At 37.9% G+C, this 25,704-nt stretch overlaps 1 protein-coding gene across 1 annotated transcript in view; it reads left to right on the top strand.

The window, feature by feature from the left end:
- Cntn1 (contactin 1) overlaps nt 1–25,704 on the top strand; it is a 271,171-nt gene that overhangs the window by 139,268 nt on the left and 106,199 nt on the right. Inside the window, exons 2-4 of the mRNA XM_050130990.1 lie at nt 11,678–11,808; nt 13,876–13,908; nt 24,530–24,662. Of these exons, the coding sequence (XP_049986947.1) occupies nt 11,748–11,808; nt 13,876–13,908; nt 24,530–24,662 (227 nt within the window). The 5' untranslated portion in view covers nt 11,678–11,747. The remainder of the gene's footprint in view (nt 1–11,677; nt 11,809–13,875; nt 13,909–24,529; nt 24,663–25,704) is intronic.

The following is a 25,704-nucleotide window of genomic DNA, read 5'->3' as shown; positions in this document are numbered from 1 at the left end:
CCTTCTGTATATGTGTTGTCTTTTTTTGGTTAATTAATAAAGCTGTTTCATGTAAAAAAGAGACTGTGTGTTCATTCCCTGGATGCTCAGACAGAAATAATCACATAAAAACTATATTAATTACAATATTATTTGGCCAGTGCCTCAGGTTTATTTCTAGCTAGCTCTTACATCTTAAATTAGCCCATTTCTATTAATCTATGTATCACTTTGAGGTTGTGGCCTACCAGTAAGTTTCTGGCATCTTTTCCTTCAACAGCTGCATGGTGTCTCCCATCTTTCCTCCTCCCATATCTCTTCGCCTTCTTTTTTCCTCTATCTCTGCTTGGATTTTCTGCCTTGTTATATTCTGCCCTGCCATAGGCCAAAACAGCTTCTTTATTAACCAATGACAATAAAATATATTCATAGCTTATAGAGGGAAACCATGCATCATTTCCCCTTTTCTGTCTAAATAAAAAGGAAGGATTTAGCTTTAACATAGCAAAATTGCACATCTGGTATAAATAAAAACTGGTATTAATTAAGAATTGCACTTACAATATTTAGTCTGTTTGTATCTGGAAAGTTTTGTATCTAATTTATCTTTTAACAAAAGTAAGGAAAATTATAACTATGTGTCTTCAACTCCATCAAAGACTCCAGAAGGATATAATATTACCTAAGTAAGCAGGAAGTGCATTGTATGCAACTTCCAAAACTTTAAAATTGACAGAGACACCTTGTTGCCTTGACCCTAAGTTCTTCTGTCATATTAGGGCATCCATCTTCAGCCTAAAGGCCCATAGTATCTGGTTGACTTTTCCTTGGAGCAGGAAATTTGAAAGACAGTTTCAGCTATATTGACAGTCTGTTAGTCACTTTCTTCTGCATCCTGCAGAATATATGACAGTTTCCTCTGTGCAGAAGGAACCCTGAAGGACCATTCCATCTTTTGGAAAGTTTATCAGTCACTTCTCTGTGTGTCCTGTATGTACAGTTTATACAAGAGCAGTTTCTTGTCCAAATAGCTAGTCTTGTCACACTGAAGGCAAATTCCATAATGAATTTCTTGGATGTTCATCAAGAAACTCTGATGTATTTGGTATTGCCAGAAGACTGTTGAGAAAAGTCTAAGTTGTTAAAATATTCTAAGTGTCATATTCTGTAGGTCTTTAAAAGGTTTGAAGAAGAATATCTATCCATGTGAAATATATCTCTGTACATCTAGAAAACCTAACTAACATGACTACAGTTTGACTATTATAGATGACTATCTATTAATCTGTATCTCTTAGTTATACATTGTATTTTTAAGTGAAGTGCACAAACACAATGCCTTAAACAAGACCAGAAATACATGTACACAGTGTAACAAATCAACCTTAAATTTGTATCAATAGACCAAGATCCAGACCAATGCAATGTATTCATCTTTATATCATATCCCCTTATTTTTTAAGAAAGAGATTGACTGACCATTTATAATCAGCTCCCTTTTTTGAAAAGAGGTATTTATAAACAATCATTTGGGGAATTTGGGCATAGTTTTCTCCAAACTGTTTCCTTCTGTTTATTGGGCAAGGTATTTTTTAGGGTTCATGAATCCCTTTTGGCGGATCTTGTTCCATCAAACCACATTATTCTGTAAGGAATCCATAGGTTGCCATCCTCTGTGGAAACAAAAGCAGAACCTCTTTTCCAAAGTACTATGTCCTAGACTCAAAATTTCAAGTCAGGAAACCTTTAAAATATTTTTTAAATGTTGGTTTAACTTAGTAACCCTCAGAACCAAATGTTTCTCTGTAGTCCAGAAATCCAAAGAAAACACAATAATATACATAATCCAGACTCTCTGTGTATTTCCCACTTTTGTATGGCTTTTTACTATTAATTTTATTGTCTCTTTAAAGACTTTTTTATTTACTTCTTTTTATTACTGTCTATACCCTTCTTCCTTTCTCTCCTAAGCATATGTACATTTTTAAACACACTGTGTCTTATTTAGAGGTCTTTTATGCCTGAATCTGTCCTATTGTGTACCTGAAATCCTTTTCTGACAAGGGCCATTTAAAAATAGTAGCAGTGTGGTCACAGCAGCCCTGTATGCTGGATCTGCCTCTCAGCAGATAACAGACAGTGGAGGTACATTCATCTCCAGCTCTGAAACTTCTGGGTGGGAGCTGTTTCCACACTGCAACTCTGGGAAGCACTAAGCAGCACAGAAGCCTTTTTTGTGTTTGAGTAAAAGGTAAATCTGCCATGCAGCACCTTCTGTGGACTGACATATCTCTGCGTATGGCAGTGGGAATCCGCCATGCTTTCCTGCCTGCACATGCCTAGTAGCCCTGATCCAGCTGCTTGCCCAGGCAGGGAGTGCTGAACCTTGCAGCGGTGCTCTCAACTACTTTCCTCCTGACCCCTAGTGGGTGGATGTACAAGTATGTGGACCAAAGTGGGTGGCAGGCCATGCAGGTTATCCCCAAATGCTTGAATTTCATTATGAAAGCAGAGACTGTATATTCTTTTCCCCACTGTAAATTCTTTTCCCCATTGCCCAGACCAAAATAATCACACAAAACTATATTAATTACAACACTATTTGACTGGTGCCTCTGGCTTATTTCCAGCTAGCTCTTGCTTCATAAAGTAACCCATTTCTATTAATCCATGTATCACCACGAGGTTGTGACCTACCAGTAAGATTCCAGAGTCTTTCTCCTTCAGTAGACACATGGCACCTCCCTGACCCCACCTTCTTTCCTCCTCTATCTCTATTTGGATTTCCTGCCTCACTAGTCTGCCCTGCCATATATCAAAGCAACTTCTTTACTAAAAAAATGGCAAAAAAAAAAAAAACATAGCATACAGAGGGAAATCCCACATCCGTTTTAGCCAATGGTTTAGCAGAGTAAAGCCAGGTGAGAAATCCGAACAGAGATGGAAAGAGTAGGAGGAGTCAAGGAGATGCCATGCAACTGTTGAAGGAGAAAGCCGCTAGAACCTTACCAGTAAACCACAACCTCGTAGCAATACACAGATTAATAGAAATGGATTAATTTAAAATATAAGAGCTAGCTAGGAATATGCATGAGTTGTTGGCCAAACAGTGTTGTAATTAATATAGTTTTCGTAATTGTTTGGGTCCAGGTGGACGGGAAACAATAAAACAGTCTCCATTTAAAAGTATCCATTGTATTGCTTTTTTCCCCCAACAATTCTATGCCTCAAGCATCTGATGATTTTAAAGGAAGTGAAGTCTGCGTTTTCTGCCTACTAGCAAGAAGAGATCATAAACAACGGACAAAAGTGTTAGGTCCTGCTTGGTTGCTTGGTCAACTAGTGTGTCCTTCCTTTAGGGTTTATTTTTTGTTGTTGTTGTTTGTTTGTTTTTGAATTGCCGGTAATCAAGAAGTCATGTTGTTTGATATGCTTAATTTTTTTTCACTCTCTCTGTTTTTCCTTAACATCTCAAATTTTTAAAATTTTAGCTAAATAAATGAACGAGTAAGATGAACTCTATATTAGCTCCAGGGGTCGGTGATAGTTTGAGATACGCTATTCTGCATTCTTTCCCACAATGCAGACATTCCTAAAATGCAAGGCAAAAGCAATGCTTTCTTCTTACGGTAGCAATCAAAGGTACAATACTCCTGAACGTGCAGTGAAAGAGTGTGAATCTAGCATACCCTTTATTTCACATGGGTTTTACTTTCTTGTGCAGAAAATAATGTAAGACATTTGGATGCTTGCAGGTTAAATTCCTCTGCACCCATTATGTGTTTTAAAAGAGATATTAATCACATATCTAATTACATGAGCCATGACCTATTCTGTAAGGTGCAGAGTTATCAGTTCCCAGTTAACACCCACATCATCAAAAAGCCTGCCGACATTGCCCTGAGTCCTCCCGACTTTGTAATTTCACACTCTCTTCCATTTACTGCTGTGTTGGAATATTGTTTCTCTTTCCCCATATGCTTCACACAGTCTGGTGGCAGGATGTTTCAGAGCTGGGCTCCTACCGCTTGAAGACCATTGTGCTCCTTGCTCTGCTGCTAGCTGAGCCACAATAGATCCTATTCTGGCAAACAAACAAACAAAGCCACAACAACAAAAGCAGATGCTACTTACAGTTCCTTTCAGAAAAGAAATGCTTTCCTTGGACGTGTACTGTATTCGTTACTCGGAGCACTATATTCTGCTAGCGTTTTTACTAAATCCATCTGCCTATAACAATGAGCTGCTCAAATTCCAGTAACAATACTGCATTAAAGGTTAAACCAAAGTCATAATCCTTAAAGGTAGTTTAAAAGAGTTACTGGGAAGCTAGAACATTCAGAACGTACTGCATTAAAATTTTATTTAATAATTCAGTAGTTGACTGGAGAAGTATAAGATTTACATGAAACTGACTAACGAGCTTAGCATTTAAATGTATACCACTCTTTCACTAAAGGATTAGAATTTTTTAAATCCTACAAACTAATTTCATTTCCAAAATCTGTCACTCACTTCCTGATTTCAATTTCGCTAATCCTAACAGCGGGTCTCTGAAAATGGATTTCAGACTTTGTTCACAGACTTTGTAGCTGACATTTTGTAAGGATTAAGAGACCTCAGCAACACCGGGAGACTTTCATATTGATTTCTTGAATAGAAAGAAAAAGCCTTCAGTAGAAGGTGATGGTGTCTCTCACCTAAAATAGCCCATGTTTAACTGTCATAAGTCCTCTGTCATCATCTCTTAGAAGTAGACCATGCAACAATTGTCCCTGAGACCAGAGAAGAGTAACAAGGGTAAGACAATTTAGGTTAATTATTCTTTCCTAATAACCTTTCCTAGCTGTGCTGGAGATAGAGGAGCATGGCTTTCTGTGTGTCCATATCCCTAAAAATATCCTTTTATTTTTAAAACAGTGACAGAAGAACTTATTAATAGTTCTCTTTCTCCATCAGTGCATATAAGAATCATGGTCTTGATGGAACAGCCTGTCATGACATGGAAGTTTATGTAAATCCTTCGTAAATGATTGTTAGTCATTAAATACCTACTAATGGTGTGATGGATTGTTTTGATTAATTTATTTGGAAGATGTTAATCTAGAACAGAGCACAAGAGTCAAATGGTATCATCACAGCACAGAAAAGACAATCTAGATACGGACCAGATTTCGCAAATGACAACCCTAGAAGTGATTTCTTCCTCAATATATTTGTTATTAGTTTATAGGAGGCCACTGATTTTTTAGATGTAGGTTGTAACTTAGTGGGACCACACTGATGAAGACATCTTGGTTGTGCTTAATTCTAAATCTTATATAACAACAATATGGATTGACTTGGCAGGGTTGGAGGAGTTCACTAGACCTCCTTGTTCCTCTTCCCAGTGTGGCCATATTGAATAATCCTCCTATTATTTTCACTATTACTTGTCTCTTCAATTGGTCTTCTGAGGATGGGTATGGTGTGGGATTTCCCTCTGCATGCTGTGAATATGTTCTATTGCCATTGATTAATAAAGACACTACTTTGGCCTATGACAGGGCAGAATATAGCTAGGCTGGAAAACTAAACTGAATGCAGGGAGAAAGAAGGCAGAGTCAGGCAGACACAATGTAGCCGTCCTAGAAGCAAGATGCGAAGTAACAAACCACGAGCCTCATGGTAAAATATAAAATAATAGAAATGGGTTAATTTAAGATGTAAGAACTAACTAGGAATATGCCTGAACTGTTGACCAAAGAGTGTTATAATTAATATAGTTTTTGACTGATTATTTGGTTCTGGGTGACTGGGGAACAAAAGATCAATCTCTGATTACATGGGTGTTGTCCAAGCATAGCTTGCTCAGGTTTTTGGAGTTCGTTCTGACCATCCTGTTACAGTTTGATCTTTGTAGAAGGAGGCAGTGTCTTGCCCTTTCTCAGAAAGGTTCCTGCTATACAGAAATCTTATAAGATTTCAGAATCCTTGAAACAAATTCATACAGTTATCCACTAGAGACTTATTGATGCGGATTCTTTTAGAGTGTTTAGGCTTTTTTTTCTGCTCCTGGGGTACTTGAACTTGAGAAACTAAGGTGTCAAGTATCCAGCTTTCAACAAAACTACCCCATGGGGCCAGTGGCTTTCAAGTTCATTGTCTCACAGCAAGAAAACACACAAGGAGTGAACAGAGCTAACAGAGATTTTTTAAAGAAAAATGACAAAGGGCTGGAGAGATGGCACAGAGGTTAAGGGCATTCTCTGTTCTTCCAGAGGTTCTGAGTTCAATTCCCAGCAACCACATGGTGGCTCACAACCATCTGTGATGAGGTCTGGTGCCCTCTTCTGGCCTGTGCGCATACACACAGACAGACTATTGTATACATAATAAATAAATTTAAAAAAATGAGTAAGAACTCCTGAAAGGAGAGGTTTCACAAAGAGGAATACAACCTCGCTTCCTAGTTTAGTGCCTATTATGAGACATACAGTTGGAGCTGAATTGATTCTGAGGTAATTTCTAATTGAGATGATTCATTCTGTGAGCACCTCCCCCGCCACCAGGCCTTCAGTAAGCTGACCGTGCATCGCCTGTTGCATCAAAGGGGTGATCACGTGTCATGATCATCTTCATCCACTCACTTGCTTTAGAGGCTTTTGACTGAGTCTCTTTCTGCATGTCCAAGTCTTGTTCATCATTTGCCGCAGCCAGATATTACCTGCTGAAGGAGCTGGTTCCGTTCTAACTGCCAGGCAGTTCAGGAGACGCCATCTCCACCCAGGTCCAGCGATCTGACTCAGGTCGTACTCCTCCGACCAGGTTTTACAGTTCACCTCCTGCTGATTATGACAAGGGTCTCTAGCTCTTTTCTAATCCTGCGGCTCTCTAACTGGCACCTAGCACTGGCAGAATAGACGCTGTTGTGCATCAAGTAATTTCAGAGTATTTCACAGGAGCATCTCACCCAACCCTTCTAGTATTTCCTGATCCTGTGTTTAATATTTGCAGAAATAGAGGCCCAGTGTTGTAAGCTGCCCAGTTGCTGAGCTGAAAAAAAGATAAGACTTGTCTCTCTTCCCTGTTCCACTACTTCTTCCTATGCCTTTCCTGGTACCTTGATCTCGGAGAAGGAATTGCTAAATAACATTCTCGCCTTAGGAATTTTTTATTTATTTATTTAACTTTCTAGAACACTTGCTCTGTGTGGGCACAGCTAATTCTGTCTTTGCCCCACTTTCCAAGACGACCTGTAGAGTTGATGGGGAAGTGTGACACCCCTTCCTTTCACTAGTCACCAAAGTGAAAGACCTCAAGGCTGAGTTCACAGCAGGCTCTCTGCCTTCTTGGCCTCTGTTTGCCAGTCCTGTCTCATTGGTAAGCCCCTCTGCTTTCCCTCTCCAGACTGAACTGTAGCAATTTCCCTTGCCCTCTAATCTGAATAACTGAGCCCCATTACCCTTCTCATATCGTAACATTGCATATGAAATTCCTTAGAGCTGGGTTAGAAGTCAACGTTTACTGTTGCTATTGAGCCTCACATGCTGGCTGCCTGGTTTGCTTTGCACACATTTTAGCTAAGTTAACCTTTGAGAATGATCATCTCATACAAATAACAGCTTTGACATGGTTACCTATTTCCATTTCTGTCTACCTTCCCCTTCACCAGGAAACTCATTCTAAATTTGTACAAAGTCTATGGGAGGGTTTAAAGCCAAAACACTCATTTGGTTATATTTACAAATGTCGACTGACATAGCAGTGTTTTTTTTATTTGTTATCATGCAATACTTAAATAAAACAAATTTGTTAATTTTTTTTCTTCAGGACATTAACTGATTCTCTTTTCTCCTGAAGAAGTATTTTTAATTCTTCATTATTTTTCACATACTGACATGAAAATTTTTTTATTACAGCATTTTTTTCTTCCAATTTTGCTTAACAAAAACAAGGATAAATAAATTAATACAGATCTTTTAGGCATATATTTTTTGCCTTCCCAGAAATCTTTGATAAATTAAGATTGATAACTGAAAATTAGCTATTCATTTATAATAATTATGTTCTAAGTATTGCCTGACTATAATGAGTCATTAACAGTTTCCCTTTTAACACATTTTCTAAAGTTAAATGACTTATGTATTTATGCATTAGAGTATAATCATATACTAAAAGAAAAATATTTTTTCTTTTCAAATAATTAGTATTCTTGAGAATAAAGACAATAAAAATTTTTCAAAATCCATCCTGATGGAAATAAACCAGATTTTCTATTTTTATCCAAATATTGATTCTGTTTTTACTCTTTTGGCTAATATATAATTTTCTGTTGAAGACTGAAGCATCAGTATTTTTCTTTTAAATCTGATTTCTTGATTTTCTATTATGTTAGATTTTATTTTATTTTAAAATATTTTGAAGATTTATTTATTTTTAATTGTTAAATTTTAATTTATGTGTATGGGTTGTTTTGCTTGCCTGTGTGTGTGCACCAAGTGTTTGCAGTGGTCGAGGAGGCCAGAAGAGGATACTAGATCCTGGGACTGGAGTTACAGGTGGTTGTGAGCTGCTATATAGGCTCTGGGAACAGAACTGGGATCCTCTGGAAGAGAAGCTAGTGCTTTTAACTACTGAGATTCCCAATATGCTTTTTCATAAGGAATTCCAGATTCCCTTTGTGGGTTCTTGGTCTTGACAGAAAAGAAAGAAACTTGATTTTTTTTCCTGTATGTTATGTGCCTCTATTGGGGGAAAAAGTGCATTTAGTGCATCACAAACTTCAGATTCTTTTCTTTTACTAGGTTTCCTGTCCAAGGAAAAGCATGAATTCTAACTTTGTAACTACAACAAGTATATGTTAAGGGAGATTTTATTATTATTTCAAGATTTGGAAGCTTTAAATGAATGGATACATGGTAGTTTGAAATGCAAATTATTACAGGTAAAATCTCCATTGGCTTCACTATTTTGGAGTTGCATACCTCAACTCCCTCCCTTGAATGTACTATAATGAAAATCAGTAAATAATACTGTATTTCATTTACATATACCTTGGCAAGAACTATCACACTATGTGGTCAGAAAGCCAATAATTTCAAGTTCTGGTACCTCAAAAGACATATTAATTTCCTTTCTTTTGCTCTGATAAAATTACACATACAGATACATACACATGCACACACACAGACAGAAGCCTTAAGGAAAAGACATGTATTTTAGCTCACTATAGGAGGGAAGTCAAGTCAGCAAGAACTTCCAGTAGCTTTTCATATCGTGACCCCAATTACGAGCAGAGAGAAATGAGTGTGCACTTGCGCCTCTCTGCTCGTTCTCCTCTGCTCGTTCTCCTCTCTGCTCATTCTTTTCTCTGCTCCTTCTCCTCTCTATATTTAAAGAATACAGGATGCAAACCCATGGTTAGCAAGTTTTCCCACTTTAACTAATGCAAACAAGATAATCGCCCAGAAACATGCCCACAAGCTAACCTGATCTAGACAGTCGCTCATTGAATCTCTTCTCAGGCTATGCTAGACTGTGTCAAACAGACAATTAAAACTTAACATTATACACACATTCAGGAACAGTTTTGGAATTTGAGAAATCAGCAGGACAGGCAATCCAAGAGCCTTGGCAGCTTCCTGGTGGAAGAAGATGAAACGGGGAAGAAGAAGATAAAAGCTATGGCAGAAGGAGATGGGGTGGGGAGGAAGAAGAGAAAAGCTAACCTTTCTGAGAAGTCAATCACTGTCAAGCTCAGCACTGGGGTCTATGGCCTAATGCATGATGGGAGACATCACTATGAAAGAGGGAAGGTTAGACTTGCCGAAAGAACCCACAAAACATGCATAACAGTCTGCTATCAACCTCACACAGGAGGGGCCTGTGGAAGTCTGGTACCTATCTCACTATAGTTATTCCTCCCATTTTCTTTCCGTCTTCTTTCTCCCTCCGATTTTTTTTTTATCACGTCTCCATGTACATCATATGTCTTCTGACTTTAGGCTGCTCTTCTTTATGTAGTAAATCAGAATCTTATCCTTACTGAAGGCAGATTTTACACTTGTCTAAGTAAAGGAAGTGACTGTTGTCTCCTTCCAAGTGACATTATCAGCCATTAACCAAGACACTTGTCAGGAGTTTACGGCCATTCGCAAGGCAGTTTGTGTCAGAAGACATTAACTTGTCAACTTACTGGGATTCCTATGTCTCAAAGGGAGTCCCAGACACAGGAGGCATCTATTGCTCCATGAGAATCTTACAAGTCATGGGTCAGGATCAGGCCAAGTGTAACAAAGTAGCTGAGAGAACTATGCATATGTCTCAGATAATTCCTGGAGGTGTTGACTTCAGATGTCGCCTTACTGCCTTTCTTCCTGTTTAACATTTTATATCACTATTTGTAAATCTTTGAAAACATGTTCTCTTAAGTTGAGACTCCTGTTCTCTGTAACACTCCTGGATACATTGTTTTTCCAAGAATTCAGTAGAAATGGTTGAATTATAGTTAGCAAATGTTACATCTTGGACCACAGTATCTCCACCTTCACCTTCCGCTTACATTGCCATAGTGCTGTGTTTGCAATGCTTTTGTTAAGATAACCTTCTCCTCTCAAGTGAATACCACACAAACCTCAATCTGACTCATTACACTGACGCATGGACCTGTCTGTTTGCCACCAACCAGCGAGTTTCTATAATAGCAGGCACCTCTACCTTGCTTTTCAGTTTTCATATCTGTTGCTTATGCAGAGACAATGAAACATTAGTTAGGTGCCCACACTACCACAAGGCTATTCCAAAGTGCTGGATGAAATCTAACACCGCAACTATATGGTCACTGATTTTTTTTTTTTTTTTTTTTTTTTGCAAAACTTACCAAAGCAAGCAAGATACTTTACTAGGTTGCAACATAATTTTGTAGCTTCGTTTATGAAACTTGTTCTTTTTGATTTTTAAAGCAGACTCCCAAACTTTTAAAGATTTGAATACACCAAAATTATCTTGATCTTTGCTGACAGAAAAAGGGAAACATTGAATGAGTAACTAAAAGAACAGAAAGGCAAGAGGGTGGGTGATTACATTGAGTCTTGACGGAATTGTGCAGCAAGACCCTGCTTGAATAGACAGACAGACAAACAGACAAAAGCGTAATTGTGGTTTTTGTTCTTACAAAACACTGAAAAGTCATCATGCTATGCCATCCTCTAAGCTTCTAAAGCTTTTACGAAGGTTATCTTTATTACATGATCTTAGGGATGGAACCCAGTGCCTCCAGTACAAATATATTAATTAATCTCTCAATCTATGCCACACCTACATTTAATTCATTAAAATAATCTATTTAAAATGTTGACAATATAGCAGTTTCATTAGATGACTAGTGTGTTTTGTGTTGAATAAGAAAGTAACCTGCTTACCACTACCAGACTGCCCAGTTCTTATCAGTGTGAGCATTCTGGGAGGGAAGAGACCTTGGGAGTTCTCTCATTGTACTAAGTGTATTAAAATCAGAAAATGAAAAAGAAAAGAGTTAATAACATCATTGTCCCCAAATGTTGCCTATTTCCCCTTCTCTCCTGTCTTACCCTCCTCTATTCCTCCCGATTCCCCCTTTTCTCCTGTCTCCCCATTATTCTCTCTTCCATTTCTTTTCTTATCTTTTTTCTTTCTTTTTTGCTTCTAAGTTATTTTCTTGTTTTTTTTCTCGATGCAGGTGTTTCATAGTACTCAACTGCCATAAAGCTTTCCTTATTTTTGAAAACTGAACCATCTATTCAGCCAAGATGAAAATGTCATTGCTGGTCAGCCACCTCCTGCTAATCTCCATTACATCCTGCCTAGCAGGTAAGAAAAAGCCTTTGTGTATTCTCACAAGTTATGTGAATACAATCAATATGTGTCTTACCATGAAATATTTCATGTGATATCAGAACTAATATCTTCTTTTGACATCTGGGTAAGGTTTAATTAGTAAATAAATTTTACATGCTGAGATTGGCTTAATTTTTATTTATTTTCAATTAAGATTTCATAAGTTTTTGCCTAAATGCTCCTACACCTGTGAACTTTGTATCTCTGAAAAGGAAGTACTTGGTATGTCACAGAGTGGTCAATTTTAACTTCCCACAGTTTAGGTAGCTTTGGAAGAGACGGGTATCATTTCAGTACCTTTAGTAATAGTAAAATGTAGCAAGAAATTAAAGAACTTACATTTTAAATGTCTTCTTTTGTCTTTAATACAACTTATTCACTTGTCAGTTAGCATTAAGCTTATGTAGCTATGTTTAATAACTGATTCACAGATTTCTGAAAACTAGTAAGCACACAACTATGATGATGATCCAGAACAACACCAAATCTGATGAATCTTTCCTTTGTTTACTCAATTTTAGAAAAATGGCATCCAAATAGTGTATGACACCTATAGGCATAGAAAGACTAGCAGAGCTGCTTTGAGCTCTCAACACAAAGATCATGTTTCTCTCCTTCATAGTAAATATGAAAATTCAGGAATATTTCCCAGAAGTATGGACACTAAGTTTAACTGGCAGTAGTACGTTTCCTAATAATTATTTTGTTCCAAACCTCCATCTCAATGACATTTTTCAGTGAGTACTTGTGGAGCTGCTATTCAACAGAAGACATACCTGTATGTAGTCATTTCATCTATGAATCAGCCAGTCTCTTTAAGGATGTACCCAAAGACTTTTCTATTGCATTGACAATTTACTTAGTTCACTTGTTTGTCTGATACAGGGCCTCTCGTAGCCCAGGCTGCCCTGAAACTTACTGGGTGGCCAAAGATGACCTCGAACTACTGGTCGGCCTGTATCATCCTCATTAGTGCTAGGATCACAGTATTGCCAGCTATTTATTTTTAAGAAAATTTTTAAAAAATGTGGGTTTTTTTTTGAGGAAATGGTGGTTTTTATGAAACTAATTTCAGAATTTGATGAAAATAATTTCATAGTGTCAACAGTGGGGAAGATGGAGCCATGGCACCATGCTTGGCCTGCAGTACCCATGGCCTTCCCTCAATCTTTAAGACCTAAACTCAAGTAAAAATAAATCTTTGGTTTTGAAGCCAACGGTAATTTCAAGACAAGCCCTTCTAAAGCAGAGAAGAGTATATTAGGAACAAAGGGAAGGGAATTTACAGAACATGACATCACAACTTTGAGCAGCTGTTTAAGCTTCTCACAAAACAGTCACAATGGTCTCAATGGTAAACATATGAACCATGATGGTGGCTCTCAAGTTACATCCCAAGGGTATCCTAGAAAAACAAATTTTCTCCTTTCTCACTTGTTGTTAAGTATGAATAGAAGATGGGTCCAAAGATGTTTTGGGTCAGAATATAGTTTGAAAAGAGCAATCCAGGCACAACTAGTTTAGCACAAAAAGGGGTCCTTCTGATACCCCTAGATAGCTGGGTTTACAGTTAGGAAGGGCGAAGGCCTTGAGTAAGTGCTAGTTGTGTTAAAATTCTTGACTCTCAGAGGCAGAGGTGAGGATACTTTTCCCTTCCTTTGCCCCCATCCTGTTACTCCTTTTTCTATCCTGCCTTACTTAATACTTAAGTATTTAATGACCATGGGAAATATACATAGACACAAGAATGATATGCATGCACATATATAATTGCATGTGTGATGTATTTATAATGAATAAAAAGAAATCTTATATAGTTATTGACATCTTATTATAAATGAAATAAAGAATATATTTTAGTCTCTCAAATTCATACTAATTCTATTGATTGCAAACATTAGTGCTACTACTATATAATGTAAAAATAGGAAAACAATATTTACATAGATGTAAAGACACATCAGTCCTAGTGGGTTTGAAAAACACCTCAAAGAATTACTTTTCTTTGACAGAAATTTTCTTCCTCTTCTTTTTTTATAGAGTTCACATGGCACAGAAGATATGGTCATGGAGGTAAGATTTAAATAGTTTTTTTTTTGTAAAATGATAATTGATTTCTGCTTTACGTTATAATAACTCTATACTTGAAGGAAAATGATTACTGTTATGTCAATTAGAAATCCTATAAGGTATTTTTTTCTTAGACTAGTTGTTTGATTGTTGAAAGATATCACACACACACACACACACACACACAACCCTACCCCCTCAAACAAACACTCCCCCCAACAAACACACATTAAGGGGTTTGGGCAGATGAAAACTATTCAGTGTGGTCTCCATTTTATCTTACATGCTTTGGAACAAAACAGTGCTGTGAAATTTGAATTGATGTTTAAAGATTGCTTAACTTTTTCTGCAAGCCTCTTGTTTGCTTCAAAAAAGAAAACTCAAGTTAGTGCATTTGGAACCTTAAGATTCAGTGCAGTTAGCAGCTAACAGATGTTAGAATCTACTGCTTGAGATGTACCGAATGTAATAACCAAGCCTGCTAGAGTAGAGTCTCCTGTGTGTGGTTACTGGTTCCGCTGAAGTAGAGGCACTCAAAAGAAGACCAGCTTGGATTTGTTCTCCAGCTGGAACTCACCGGCTAAGCTTGCATTTTTACATAAACTAATCAACTTCTGTGAGCTTCTGTTTTTGAAATGTATAAATCAAGGGTTTCATATGGCAAGAAGCACATGAAGAACAAAGCAAATACAGCTGATGTCATGACTCATGGATTATGTGCTCAGTGGCTCCCATCTCATTAATGCTCATGACCGGATGGAAGGCCAGGAAGAACTCCTGAGCATCCAGGATCTAGTGTGACAACCTCCATGACAAATCCAAATGATGCTGTTTAGACTGAAAAGGATTTCCACTTGGAGGCTCAAGAAACAGAAGGACAAGAAATCATTAGCTCTAATACTATCAAATCCATTTCTCCTCCCACACCGTGTGCTGGAAACCAGGGAACCACTACATGTAGATTTTATAAAGATCACTGGCAGTTTCCTAGACTTCACGAACCTTATCATAAGTAGGAAATATGACAAGGTTAATACTTCTTGAAGTTAATACAATTGAAATATGCTTCTAAGGAATTATGTGATGACTCAAGGAATGATTAATGATGGAAGTTGTAGATAAAGAAGCCTGGAGTATTTTAACATTTAGAAGTAGCATAAATTCTAAATAAACAAGGTAACTTGCTAAGTTTTTTTTTTTTAAAAAAATAGCCTCCCTCCCAAAAACCACTTGTAATTTCTATAGAATATTCACGGGAATTTCATTAGAAAATACTTTATTGTCAAATAAGTCATTGGAAACCCTTCTGCACAGTAAAGCATAATAGTTTATATTTAAATGTGGTTAAGGTTTATAGAACTAAAAAAAAATAAGTGCAGGCATTTCATTGAACTGACACAATAAAATACCTGGAACTCAGTGACAAAGAACATAAATTTATTTTCAAATCTCTCAAAAATAGAAGCCAACCTCAAGGTGCTGGAGGGGCTGTGGTCCCTTGGACTATGGCCCCCTCTCAGCTGCCAGTAGCCCCACAAGCTCCTTTGGCTGTGGAGACATAATAACTTCAGTGTCTGTCTCCAGCTGCTCCCATATGCTCCCAAGCTCAGTTAGCACTCAGCTGATAATCACTAAGGACCCCCTCATCTGTGTTAAATTTATGACTTTTCACTTCGGGTGGAGTGCTGAACCTGCCCACCAAACCCTGCATTTCCCTGCACACCCATTTCTGCTCTCCTTAGTCGTGTCTCAGGACACCTCACTCCCCATACCTCTAAAATTCTCGTGCGTTCTGACATTCAGGTGTCAGATTTTATTCCTATTACATAGAGAGATTCAAAATGGTGAGGAGAAAGTTCCACAGGCTCCTCCTATATCCCACTCTGCTGCTCAGGTCTGCACTGGTGTGACCTTGCTGACATTTGTAGGATCCCACATATCTGCCCTTCTTTTGTGCAGTAGGCCTGTTTCATCTAGTCCATCTACCTTGTAGCTACAAAAATGTCCCTTCTTTCTCCTTTGTCAATTTCTCCTTCTTTATGGTTATCACTATCAACATACATACATTCCATAGTGTGGGGAAGTTGTAATGACTGCCTTTAATCCTAGCACTTGAGAGGCAGACGTAAGTGAATCTCTGTGACTTCAAACGCAGCTTGGTCTACAAAGAGAGTTCCAAGATACCCATAGCTACCTAGAGATGCACTGAACAAACCATTAATAATAATAATCCTATCATTTTCAAACTCTGTACTTGTGTTCTGTACATGTGTTCCCTCTACCTGGCAGCAATAAAACAACAACAAAAAATGCCTTTGCCTGTGATTGCTCTTTTCAATTCCTTGATCTGTCTTCTCCTTTGAATATAGCAAGCTTTAACAGCAGTGATCAACATTGTCTCCAAGCCACCCATGGTGTTCAAGTGGTTAATGCAGTGAGCCACCCTCCAACTTCCCCTACAGTGCACAGTTGGGCTGTCACATAAAGACAGAACAGGATTCTGAGTGAAGAGGGGCATTCCTTTTTTGTCTGTTTTTTTTTTTTCTTTTTAAAACAAGAGAATCTTTACAGACTCCTCTGAAAGAAATATCATGACCTGAGATAGTCTGGGTTCTCTCCAGGTAGCAGACGATACCTTTTAGGTGCTGAGAATACTCCCAGTCATGTCTAGAAGTTTTGAAATGGCTTGAGGTTCCAAGGAGGCTATAAAGACACGATGGAGGCCAGCAATACTGCTGTTGGGTGTATACCCAAAGGATGTTCAATCATTAACACAAGGACATGTGATCAACTGTGTTTATAGCAACATTATTTGTAATAGCAAGAACCTGGAAACAACCTAGATGCCCCTCAACCAGATAATGGATAAAGAAATTGTGGTACATTTACACAATGGAGTACTACACAGCGTACTATATATGTCTTGAAATTTTTTATGCAAATGGATGGATTTAGATAAAAATATATTTAGTGAGGTAACCCAGACCCCAAAAGATAGATACAAGTGGCTTCTAGACATAAAAAAAAAACAACCTACAGTTCACAACTTCAAAAAACCTAGACAACAAAGAAAACCCTGAGAGAGACACACATGGATCTATAGAGGAAGGAAAGATAAGATCTCCTGAGTAAATTGGGATTGTGGGGGTAATGAGAGAGGGTAGAAGAGGAGGGGGGAGGAAAGGAGGGGAGTGGAGAAGAATGTATAGCTCAATAAAAATAAGGAAAAAAAGACATGATAGACTCTCCCTGTGGCATAAAGCCAAGCAAAGAATTTAGTCTCTATAACCCAATTTGCTAATCTAATCCTCACCATCCTTTCAAAAATTGGATTTATGTACAGCTGTTGAGAGGAACTCTGAGTATTGCATTGTTGGGGTGGTAAATTAGTGCAATGTTACTTCTTACCCACTACCCTAAGTGGTAGTGGTACCAGGGTATTTCAGACCAAGCCCTAAACATCTTGAATATCTCAGGGAAGGATGAATACTTTGTAGAAGCTTGTGCTCAGCAAATGTAATTTTTGCCTCATGTGGATAGTTTATTGTATTACAAGGGTGCTTAAATCACTCTTGGCTCCATGGGGAGAGATATTGTAAATATCATAAGAATTCTCATAATAGACTTTTTCAAATTTTGATTCCATTGCTTTGTTTCCTAATAGATTTTTCTTAGACTCATCTGACAACATACTTATGTAAAACTCGGTTAATTAACAGATTGAGATGACATATTTCAAAGTGAAAAAATGGAATTTGTCTCAAGATAGAAAACTCACTAAAAATAACTCTCAAGCTTAAACTGCAATCTTATTTCAATTTCTAGAAGTAAAACCAAATAGCAAGATTACAGAGGACTATCTCCACATGGGAAAAGTACAAGGATACTGTTTTAGCTCATGCCACTGGCTGATTTTTTTTTTAATCTATGGACATGAAAAACTCCCTGAAAGAGCAGCGGTAGCGTTTGATTGTCTTTCATCTGCAGGTTTTATTTCAAATATGCATGTATGATCTTTTTCTTTTTTATCAATGTTTTTAATCAAATTTGATAAAGTAATCACTTCTAAGGTAGAGTTATAATGGCTACTTTAGATATAGGGAAATGAAAGGTTTTTATAAAAATGAGATTGTATTAAGAAAAACAGATCAAAAGAAAATGTGTTTATTAAGTTTTTGGGTTACCTGAGATGTTTCCCCCAACTTTGTGTTCCCTTTCCAATGCATCAAAAAATGTCACCCTGGTCTTCTCACTGCTAGAACAGCGAGAGACAGAGGCACTCATTTCAGCAGACTGAGTAGAGCTGCCTAAATGGGTCCTGTGCTGAGTCTCATGCTGTGTTATCCCAGAAAGATCTTCTTTCTCTGGGGCTGAGCATTTCTGTTGAGCTAGGGGACCATGGAGTCACCATATTGGGTGATGGGGTTGGATTCCTGCTAAGCATGACAATGGTCCTGACATGCAAAGACTTGCAGCAGTAACTGCTGCTCTTAAGGGCCAGTTCCAATTCCCAATTAACATGTACAGAATCATTGAAAAACTTCGCAGGGAATCTAGTTTCTCATCCAGGGTAGAAAATTCTAGAAATGTAAGCAACAAATGTTCATTAAACAGTATAGCCCTATCCTGGAAACAAGAAAATTGAAATATTTTAAATGTGAAATTTTTCCATTTGAAAATTAAGTTAGCTTCTTTATTTTTATCTCACTAAGGTTTCATGTCTGTCTTTATAGAAGTTAGATGCTAGCCTTTAATCCCAGCACTTGGGAGGCAGAGGCAGGCTGATCTCTGTGAGGTCGAGACCAGCCTGGTCTATAAGAGCTAGTTCCAGGACAGGCTCCAAAACCACAGAGAAACCCTGTCTCAAAAAAGAAAAAAAAAAAAAAAAAACAGAAGTTAGATACTGATGGAGGGGTGGAAAATATACACATATCAGTTGTGCAAAATATTGCCATTAAGAAGAGAAAAACTTTTTTTTCATCTTAACTAATTTGAATTTACATTTAATGGCAATAAAAGAATAGTGAACAATGTGTTGGCCAAGAAACTTAGCACCTGCTTGTAATCCAAGACACTTCCAATCAACTCTACTGGAAAATCCAAGTCTAAGAATTGGGGAAATCTTGACATATACCTAGAAAAGTCTGGCCAACAGATAGGAGTTTGCTGTTGCTCCCATCTTTCCTCCTAGCCATCATGGTAGTGACCTTAATAATTACAACCTTCTACTCACTGAAGGCCTTTGTGGGAAAGGCTATTCTGCCTTGTTTAATTGTTTTTATTGAGCTATATGTTTTTTTTCTCCACTCCCCTTCTTTCCTCCCCCCTCCCCTTCTACTCCCTTCTACTCTCTCCCATGATCCCCTTACTCCCACTTTACTCAGTAGATCTTGTCTTTTTCTACTTCCCATGTAGATTAGATCCTCATTGTTGTCTAGGTTCTCTGGGATTGTGAATTGTAGGCTGGTTTTTCTTTGCTTTATGTCTAAAAGCCACTATGTGTAAGCACATATTATATTTTCTTTCTGGATCTGCATTACCTCACTTAAAATTGTGTTTTCTAAATCCATCAATTTGCCCACAAATTTCAAGATGCCATTATGATTTTTCTGCTGTGTAGTACTCCATTGTGTAAATATACCACATCTTCTTTATCCATTCTTAGGTGGAGGGGCATTTAGCTTGTTTCCAGGCTCTGGCAATGACAAACAATGCTGCAATGAACATAGATGAGCACATGTCCTTGTAGCACGATTGAGCACCCTTTGGTTATATACCCAAAAGTGGTATTGTTGGGTCTTGAGGTAGGTTGTTTCCTAATTTTCTGAGATAATCGCCATAGTGATGTTTACAGCAGCTGTACCAGTTTCCACTCCCACCATCAATGAAGGGCTGTTCCCTTTTCCTCACAACCTCTCCAGCACAAGTTGTCATCAGTGTTTTTGACCTTGGTGTAAGGTGGAATCTCAGAGTTGTTTTGATTTGCATAGAACATGGAGAAATATGGGAGGGTGTTTATCCTGCTTTGTTTCTGGTTTTCCTTGGGCCAGTCTAATTTCTCTCTTTCAGAAGAGAAAATCTTGCTCTCTATCACTATATATTAGATGAACAAGTTTGTTTTATTTTACAGGAGCTCATAGTTAATGATTGCAGATTTTTAAATCCTGAAATTTTGAACATTGTTGACACTGTTGAAATGCCGGGGACTCAGGAAGATACATAAAACATGTTTGTCTTTTGAACTGAATGTGAGATTTTAAGAACCAATAGTGGAATTTTACTGCTTACCGTGATGGTTTTGGATCTCATGTTGCAAGGGGCTAGATTAGTGGTTATTTATCTTGCTTGTTGATGTAACCAGATATAAAAACACCTGCAGCAGTGGTTCTCAAGTGTGGGAGTGACACCTTTGGGATTCACATAGAAGATATTCGCATTACTATTCATAACAGTAGAAAATGACAGTTATGAAGTGGCAATGATAATTTGATGGTTGGGAGTCACCACAACACAAGGATCTGTGTCAAAGGTTGAAACATTAGGAAGACTAAGAACCACTGACCTACTGGATATACCTCTTGCTGTGTCTGTGGAGGAGATTCTAAAAAGGGTTAACTGAGCATGAAGAACCCACCCTCCCTGATGTGAGTGGTGCTATTCTAAGGGTGAGAGTACCTGAAATAATAATTATATGGAAAATGAAGACAGATGATCACCAGCAAGAAAAAAATAAATAAATAAAAATAATTCTGCTATTTCTTGTTAGAATGTCATAGTTTGAACACAATTTTGATTTTCAAACTAAAAATGAAGAAAAGCATGTGAAATTAAAACATGTTGTCATACATAGACTATACATTCTTAGTTTATTCTACTTTGAAATTATTTATTGGTTTATTAACTAAAATATTCACTTGGCTTGATGGTTAATTTTAAGTGTAAATTTGATAAAAACATGGAATTCCCTGACAGGAAAGTGTTTTGTTATTGTTTTTATTTTGGTTTTAATTTTTAGGAAAAGAGTTTTAGTGAGGAATTGTCTAGATCAGGTGGGGCTGTGGGCATTTCTGTGAGGGAGTGTCTTCATTGCTTTACTTGAAGTATGAGAGCTGCCTGTTGCGAGAAGGACCATTCCCACAGCTTTGTTCCTGGACTGTATATGTATAGAGAAGGGCGGGGGTGGTAAGCATACATAAACATGCAAGCATTTATTCCCTTTGTGTGTTGACTGTGGTTGTGACTAGTTGCCTTGAATTCCTTGCAATGATGAACTATAATCTGGAATTGTGAGCTAAATAAGCTTTTTTTTCTAAGCTGCTTATTGTCGAGATAATTTTATAACAGCAACAGAACTAAAGCAGAATTCCTGGAAACCCAGTTACTGTTGGGTAGACACCACTGACAAAGCAATTAGTTCAATCAAAGATGCTCTCTGTGAAACTTTGGAAATGACACCAAAATGTAAACATGATCTAATTTATTCTAAGTATTTATACTCAGGAATGCTTTTTTTATTTTACAAAATGTAAACATTTATATAGCCATGATCTCTCACTATCAAGTATATAATGTCTGTGTTTCTTGATCTGTTTCCCATAAATTTATAAAACAATTCATTGGCAAAAAAGAAAGTAAAACAAAAACAAAACCTAAAATCTAACTAATCTTATGTCAGAGAAGTCAAATCACTTCAGTCTGAGTTATAGTCAACCACAATCTAAAATTATTAAATGGAAAATTCAGAAATAAACAGATGTGAAATTTAGAAAAAGAGAAAAGTTTCAACAATATTTTTCTTTGACCTATAAAACTTTAACCATAAATTCCTTAATATTTATATAAGCTGCAGAGTTGCCTTCACATTTTATATACAAAATTACTAATATGTCACAAAAGGTTAGGGCCTTACCACTTTTAGGAGATGGCATTTCTTTCAGACAATATCTCAAAGGTCAGTGTTGGAGAAGATGATAGCTACTATGCGCTTGAGTTTACCATCTATCAAAAAGCAAGCGCAGAGCCCCACCTGGGCATTTCTCATCAACAAACGAGGCTTCTTTTGCTGAAAAGAGGTTTATCCAATCAAGTGGTTAGCCAAAGAGGCAGCATGGGAACCCCCCCAAACAACCCAGGCTATTGCCAAAACTATTGATTGTTAGCCACAAATTGACTGAAGACAGAACATATAGAAGTTGTTGAACCCAGAACTGTCAAGCTGGTGCCTATCTAGAGCTATTACCCCAACAGACTACTGTTCATGGGCCTTGAATGTACTCTCCAGGCTACCAAAGAAGAGATGTGAACACAAATCCAGCTACAAATCCTTTAATTTACATCAGTGACCTGCCTGCAAAATACATTGGTGCAAGAGCGGCACAAAGCTTGAGGGGGGAACTAATCAATATCTGATTGGTTTTCAGGCACACTTCATGAAATGGGTGGGACCTGTACCAACAATGCTTGGGTGGCCAAGCAAAAACCTGAGATTAGATCAGTTGGGGACCTGGAGATAAACTAAACACTAAAGAAACATAGCTATAAAGCGACCCTCACAACATTCTGCTATATGCATAGCTCAGTACCTTGCTCTGCCATCATCAGAGAAGCCTCCTCCTGCAGCAGATAAGAACAAATACAGAAACCCAATATCAAATAATACATAGAGATTTAGGGACCTTAGAACACATAGTCCTAAATTGGATGTCTCCATCCAAACCTCATCCTCAAGGGTCAAGGAACTCTGTAGCAAAGGAGGCAGGAAGTGTCGTAGGAGCCAGAAGAGATGGAAGACACCAAGTGAACCAAGCCTTTCATACATAGCAGGTCCAACAAGCATCAGCTCCCAGAGACTGTGCCAGCAGACACAGGACTGACAGTTCTGCACAAGAGGGTCCTAGAACTGAAAGAAATGGATACACGCCCCATCCCTAACCCAAAAGCTATTTACAAATACTTGCAAATGAAAAATTAACTTCCTCTCAATGAATCTCACTGAGTAAACAAATTAGTCTTAAACGTCGTCCCCATACCCAGCACTATATGGCCAATACAAAACAAACTCAATGGTATTTTGGAAGTCCTTTGTCTTATAATGTTGAGAAAGAACATTCTCTTTTTTCTTTATTTTATCTATCATTATTATTATTATCAGTAATTATGCTTACCTTTCGGGTTTTTTGTTTTTATTTTAACTCTAGTTCTGTGTGTTTGAGATTCATGTTTGTGTGAATGTGTATGTCTTTGAGTCTACATGTATTTCTTTTGCATTTCCTTTGGATCTCTCTCTTATTTTTGTTTTTATTTGTCCTATGATAATGTGTTTGTTTTTATTTTATTTCATTATGTCTTATTTTATTTATTATTTCTTATATGCTTGTTTATTTTCTATGGAGAGGTGGAAAGGGTGTGGATCTGGATGGAGTAGAACTGGGAGGAGTCGGGAACTGTTGTCATTGGAATATATTGTATAAAAAAGCATATTTTAAATTTAAAAAGGTGAAAAAGAGTAAGCTGGGGTAGCCTGACATAATGACACATGCCTGCATTCCTAGTACCTGGGAGGTAGAGATAGGAAAATCTGGAGTATGAGGTCAGCTTGGCCTACATGAGACTGTCTTAAATAAGCAAAAATCAGAAACAACGACAAAACAGTAACAATAACAACACAACACAAGTGGAGAAGTGAACCATGGTTTGCTTCTATTGGAGTGTCCTCAGGGCAGAATTTCCTGCCTTTGGAGGCACAGGGCTCACTTCCAAGTCCCTCAGAGCCCATAATTCTCCGCTGTTTGTAGATGTTGCTACACTAGTGACTCTTCAGTCTTTCCTGCCATTTCATTTCTTCTTCCTTCCAGAGAGGACTCCATGGACAAGTGTTTCCCTTGTCCAGGTATTTGATGGGCACTTAGGATGGGTTTCAAACCAGTTCATCAACTCCCATGCTCATAATGCTTTATATGTGGTCGCAAATGACAGCTGAGTATGAACCCTGGCCGTATGTTCGAGGAGATGAAAATTCAAAGGAGGATAATCTCTGCCAGAGCATTCAGGAATTCATTCATCACTTCATTCTCATCGTCTAAAATCGTTTAGCACCTCCTTTCCATTCTGGACCGCCAGGCAGCTGGGTAGCAGGGCACAGCGACTAAAGAAGATACCTGTCCCCAAGCACTGTCAGCGTGGTGATACATAAGCTTGCATCAAATGTCAAAGCAGGCTTGTTAAGTCCTGCAACCGAGCGGGAAACGATAGGGCCACAAAAGGGGATCATTTAGACCCGGAAGGATGGGAGGCAGCCTTCTGAAGGAATTAACACCAGGCCTGCGTCCCAAATGTACAAACTTTGATAAGAAAATTAGGCTTATGATTTTAGAAAGCTGAAAAGTTCAAAGCTCGGGCAAGAACCTGGAGGCAGAAACGTGTGTATGCATGCACGCGCTTGTGTGCATGTGTGTATACACATGTGTGTGTAAGGGGGGGGGAGAGAGCTGTACAGAGATAGCTGGCAAATGATACATTTAGGGAACCAATGAGAGACAGGTAGAAAAGAAGTACTTTTGGTGAAACCAAATTCTCTTTGATTTACAAAGTGGTATGCTATAAAATGATCTTGTCTTTGTTTCAGTTTCTGAAGAGGACAAAGGATTTGGACCCATTTTTGAAGAGCAGCCAATCAATACCATTTACCCAGAAGAGTCTCTGGAAGGAAAAGTTTCACTCAACTGCCGGGCACGAGCCAGCCCATTTCCGGTTTACAAGTAATGCACCCCTCTACCCTTTTCAGATGGAGGGCTAGGGCTGCAGAGAACAGGAGACACCTGTGACCTCAGATCTGTAGGGAAATCTCTAGGATAGGTCTGTAAGGTCCATCGACTCAAATATGGAATACCCACTACTGAAAACACTATACGATATTTATATACATAGTAGTTTTATTAAATGTATGTAAAATTTATTTATACACAGATTATACAGGAAGGTTTGATATTATTTAATGAGCTGTGCTTGCAAACAAACAAAATATTACGTAAAAGCCATATGTGTGTGTTTATGTCTGTGTGTCTGTGTGTGTCTCTGTGTGTGCATGTGTGTGTGTATGTGAAGATAAATTAATTTCATATACACTGTCATGGATAACCCAAATCTATTAGTAACTGATAATATCTTTATATTAACTACATTCAAAAGTTTGCACAGTTAATTCCAAAAGGTGTTACTCTTTTTAAGTGATCTCCAACCTCTATCTATCTCTGACAGCACAGAAATATGTCTTAACCGGGCAGTGGTAGTAGATGCCTTTAATCCCAACATTTGGGAGGCAGAGGCAGTTGGGAGGGGTGTCAGCCTGGTCTACAAAGTGCGTTCCAGAAGAGCCAGGGCTTCACAGAGAAACCCTGTATCAAAACACACACACACACACACACACACACACACACACACACCAAGAAAATGTGTCTTAAACATTTCTATCTTCTGAAAATTGCATGAGCAACAATTCTTCTGTTCCTGGGTTACTTCTTTGTGGTATCATAAAAACTTGGTAAGACTATCATTGGTGTTTTTGATTTTAGCCATTCTGACAGGTGTAAGATGATATCTCAAAGTTGTTTTGATTTGCATTTCCCTGATCGCTAAGGAGGTTGAGCATAACCTTAAGTGTCTTTTAGCCATTTGAACTTCATCTGTTGGGAATTCTCTGTTCAGATCAGTGCCCCATTTTTTAATTGGGTTAATTAGCATTTTAAAGTCTAGTTTCTTGAGTTCTTTATATATTTTGGAGATCAGACCTCTGTCTGTTGC

The sequence above is a fragment of the Alexandromys fortis genome, unplaced genomic scaffold (assembly GCF_014885135.2).
Source record: "Alexandromys fortis isolate MF-2015 unplaced genomic scaffold, M_Fortis_MF-2015_v1.1 scaffold_28, whole genome shotgun sequence".
NCBI lineage: Eukaryota > Metazoa > Chordata > Mammalia > Rodentia > Cricetidae > Alexandromys > Alexandromys fortis.
This window is presented reverse-complemented; position numbering and strand designations above follow the sequence as displayed.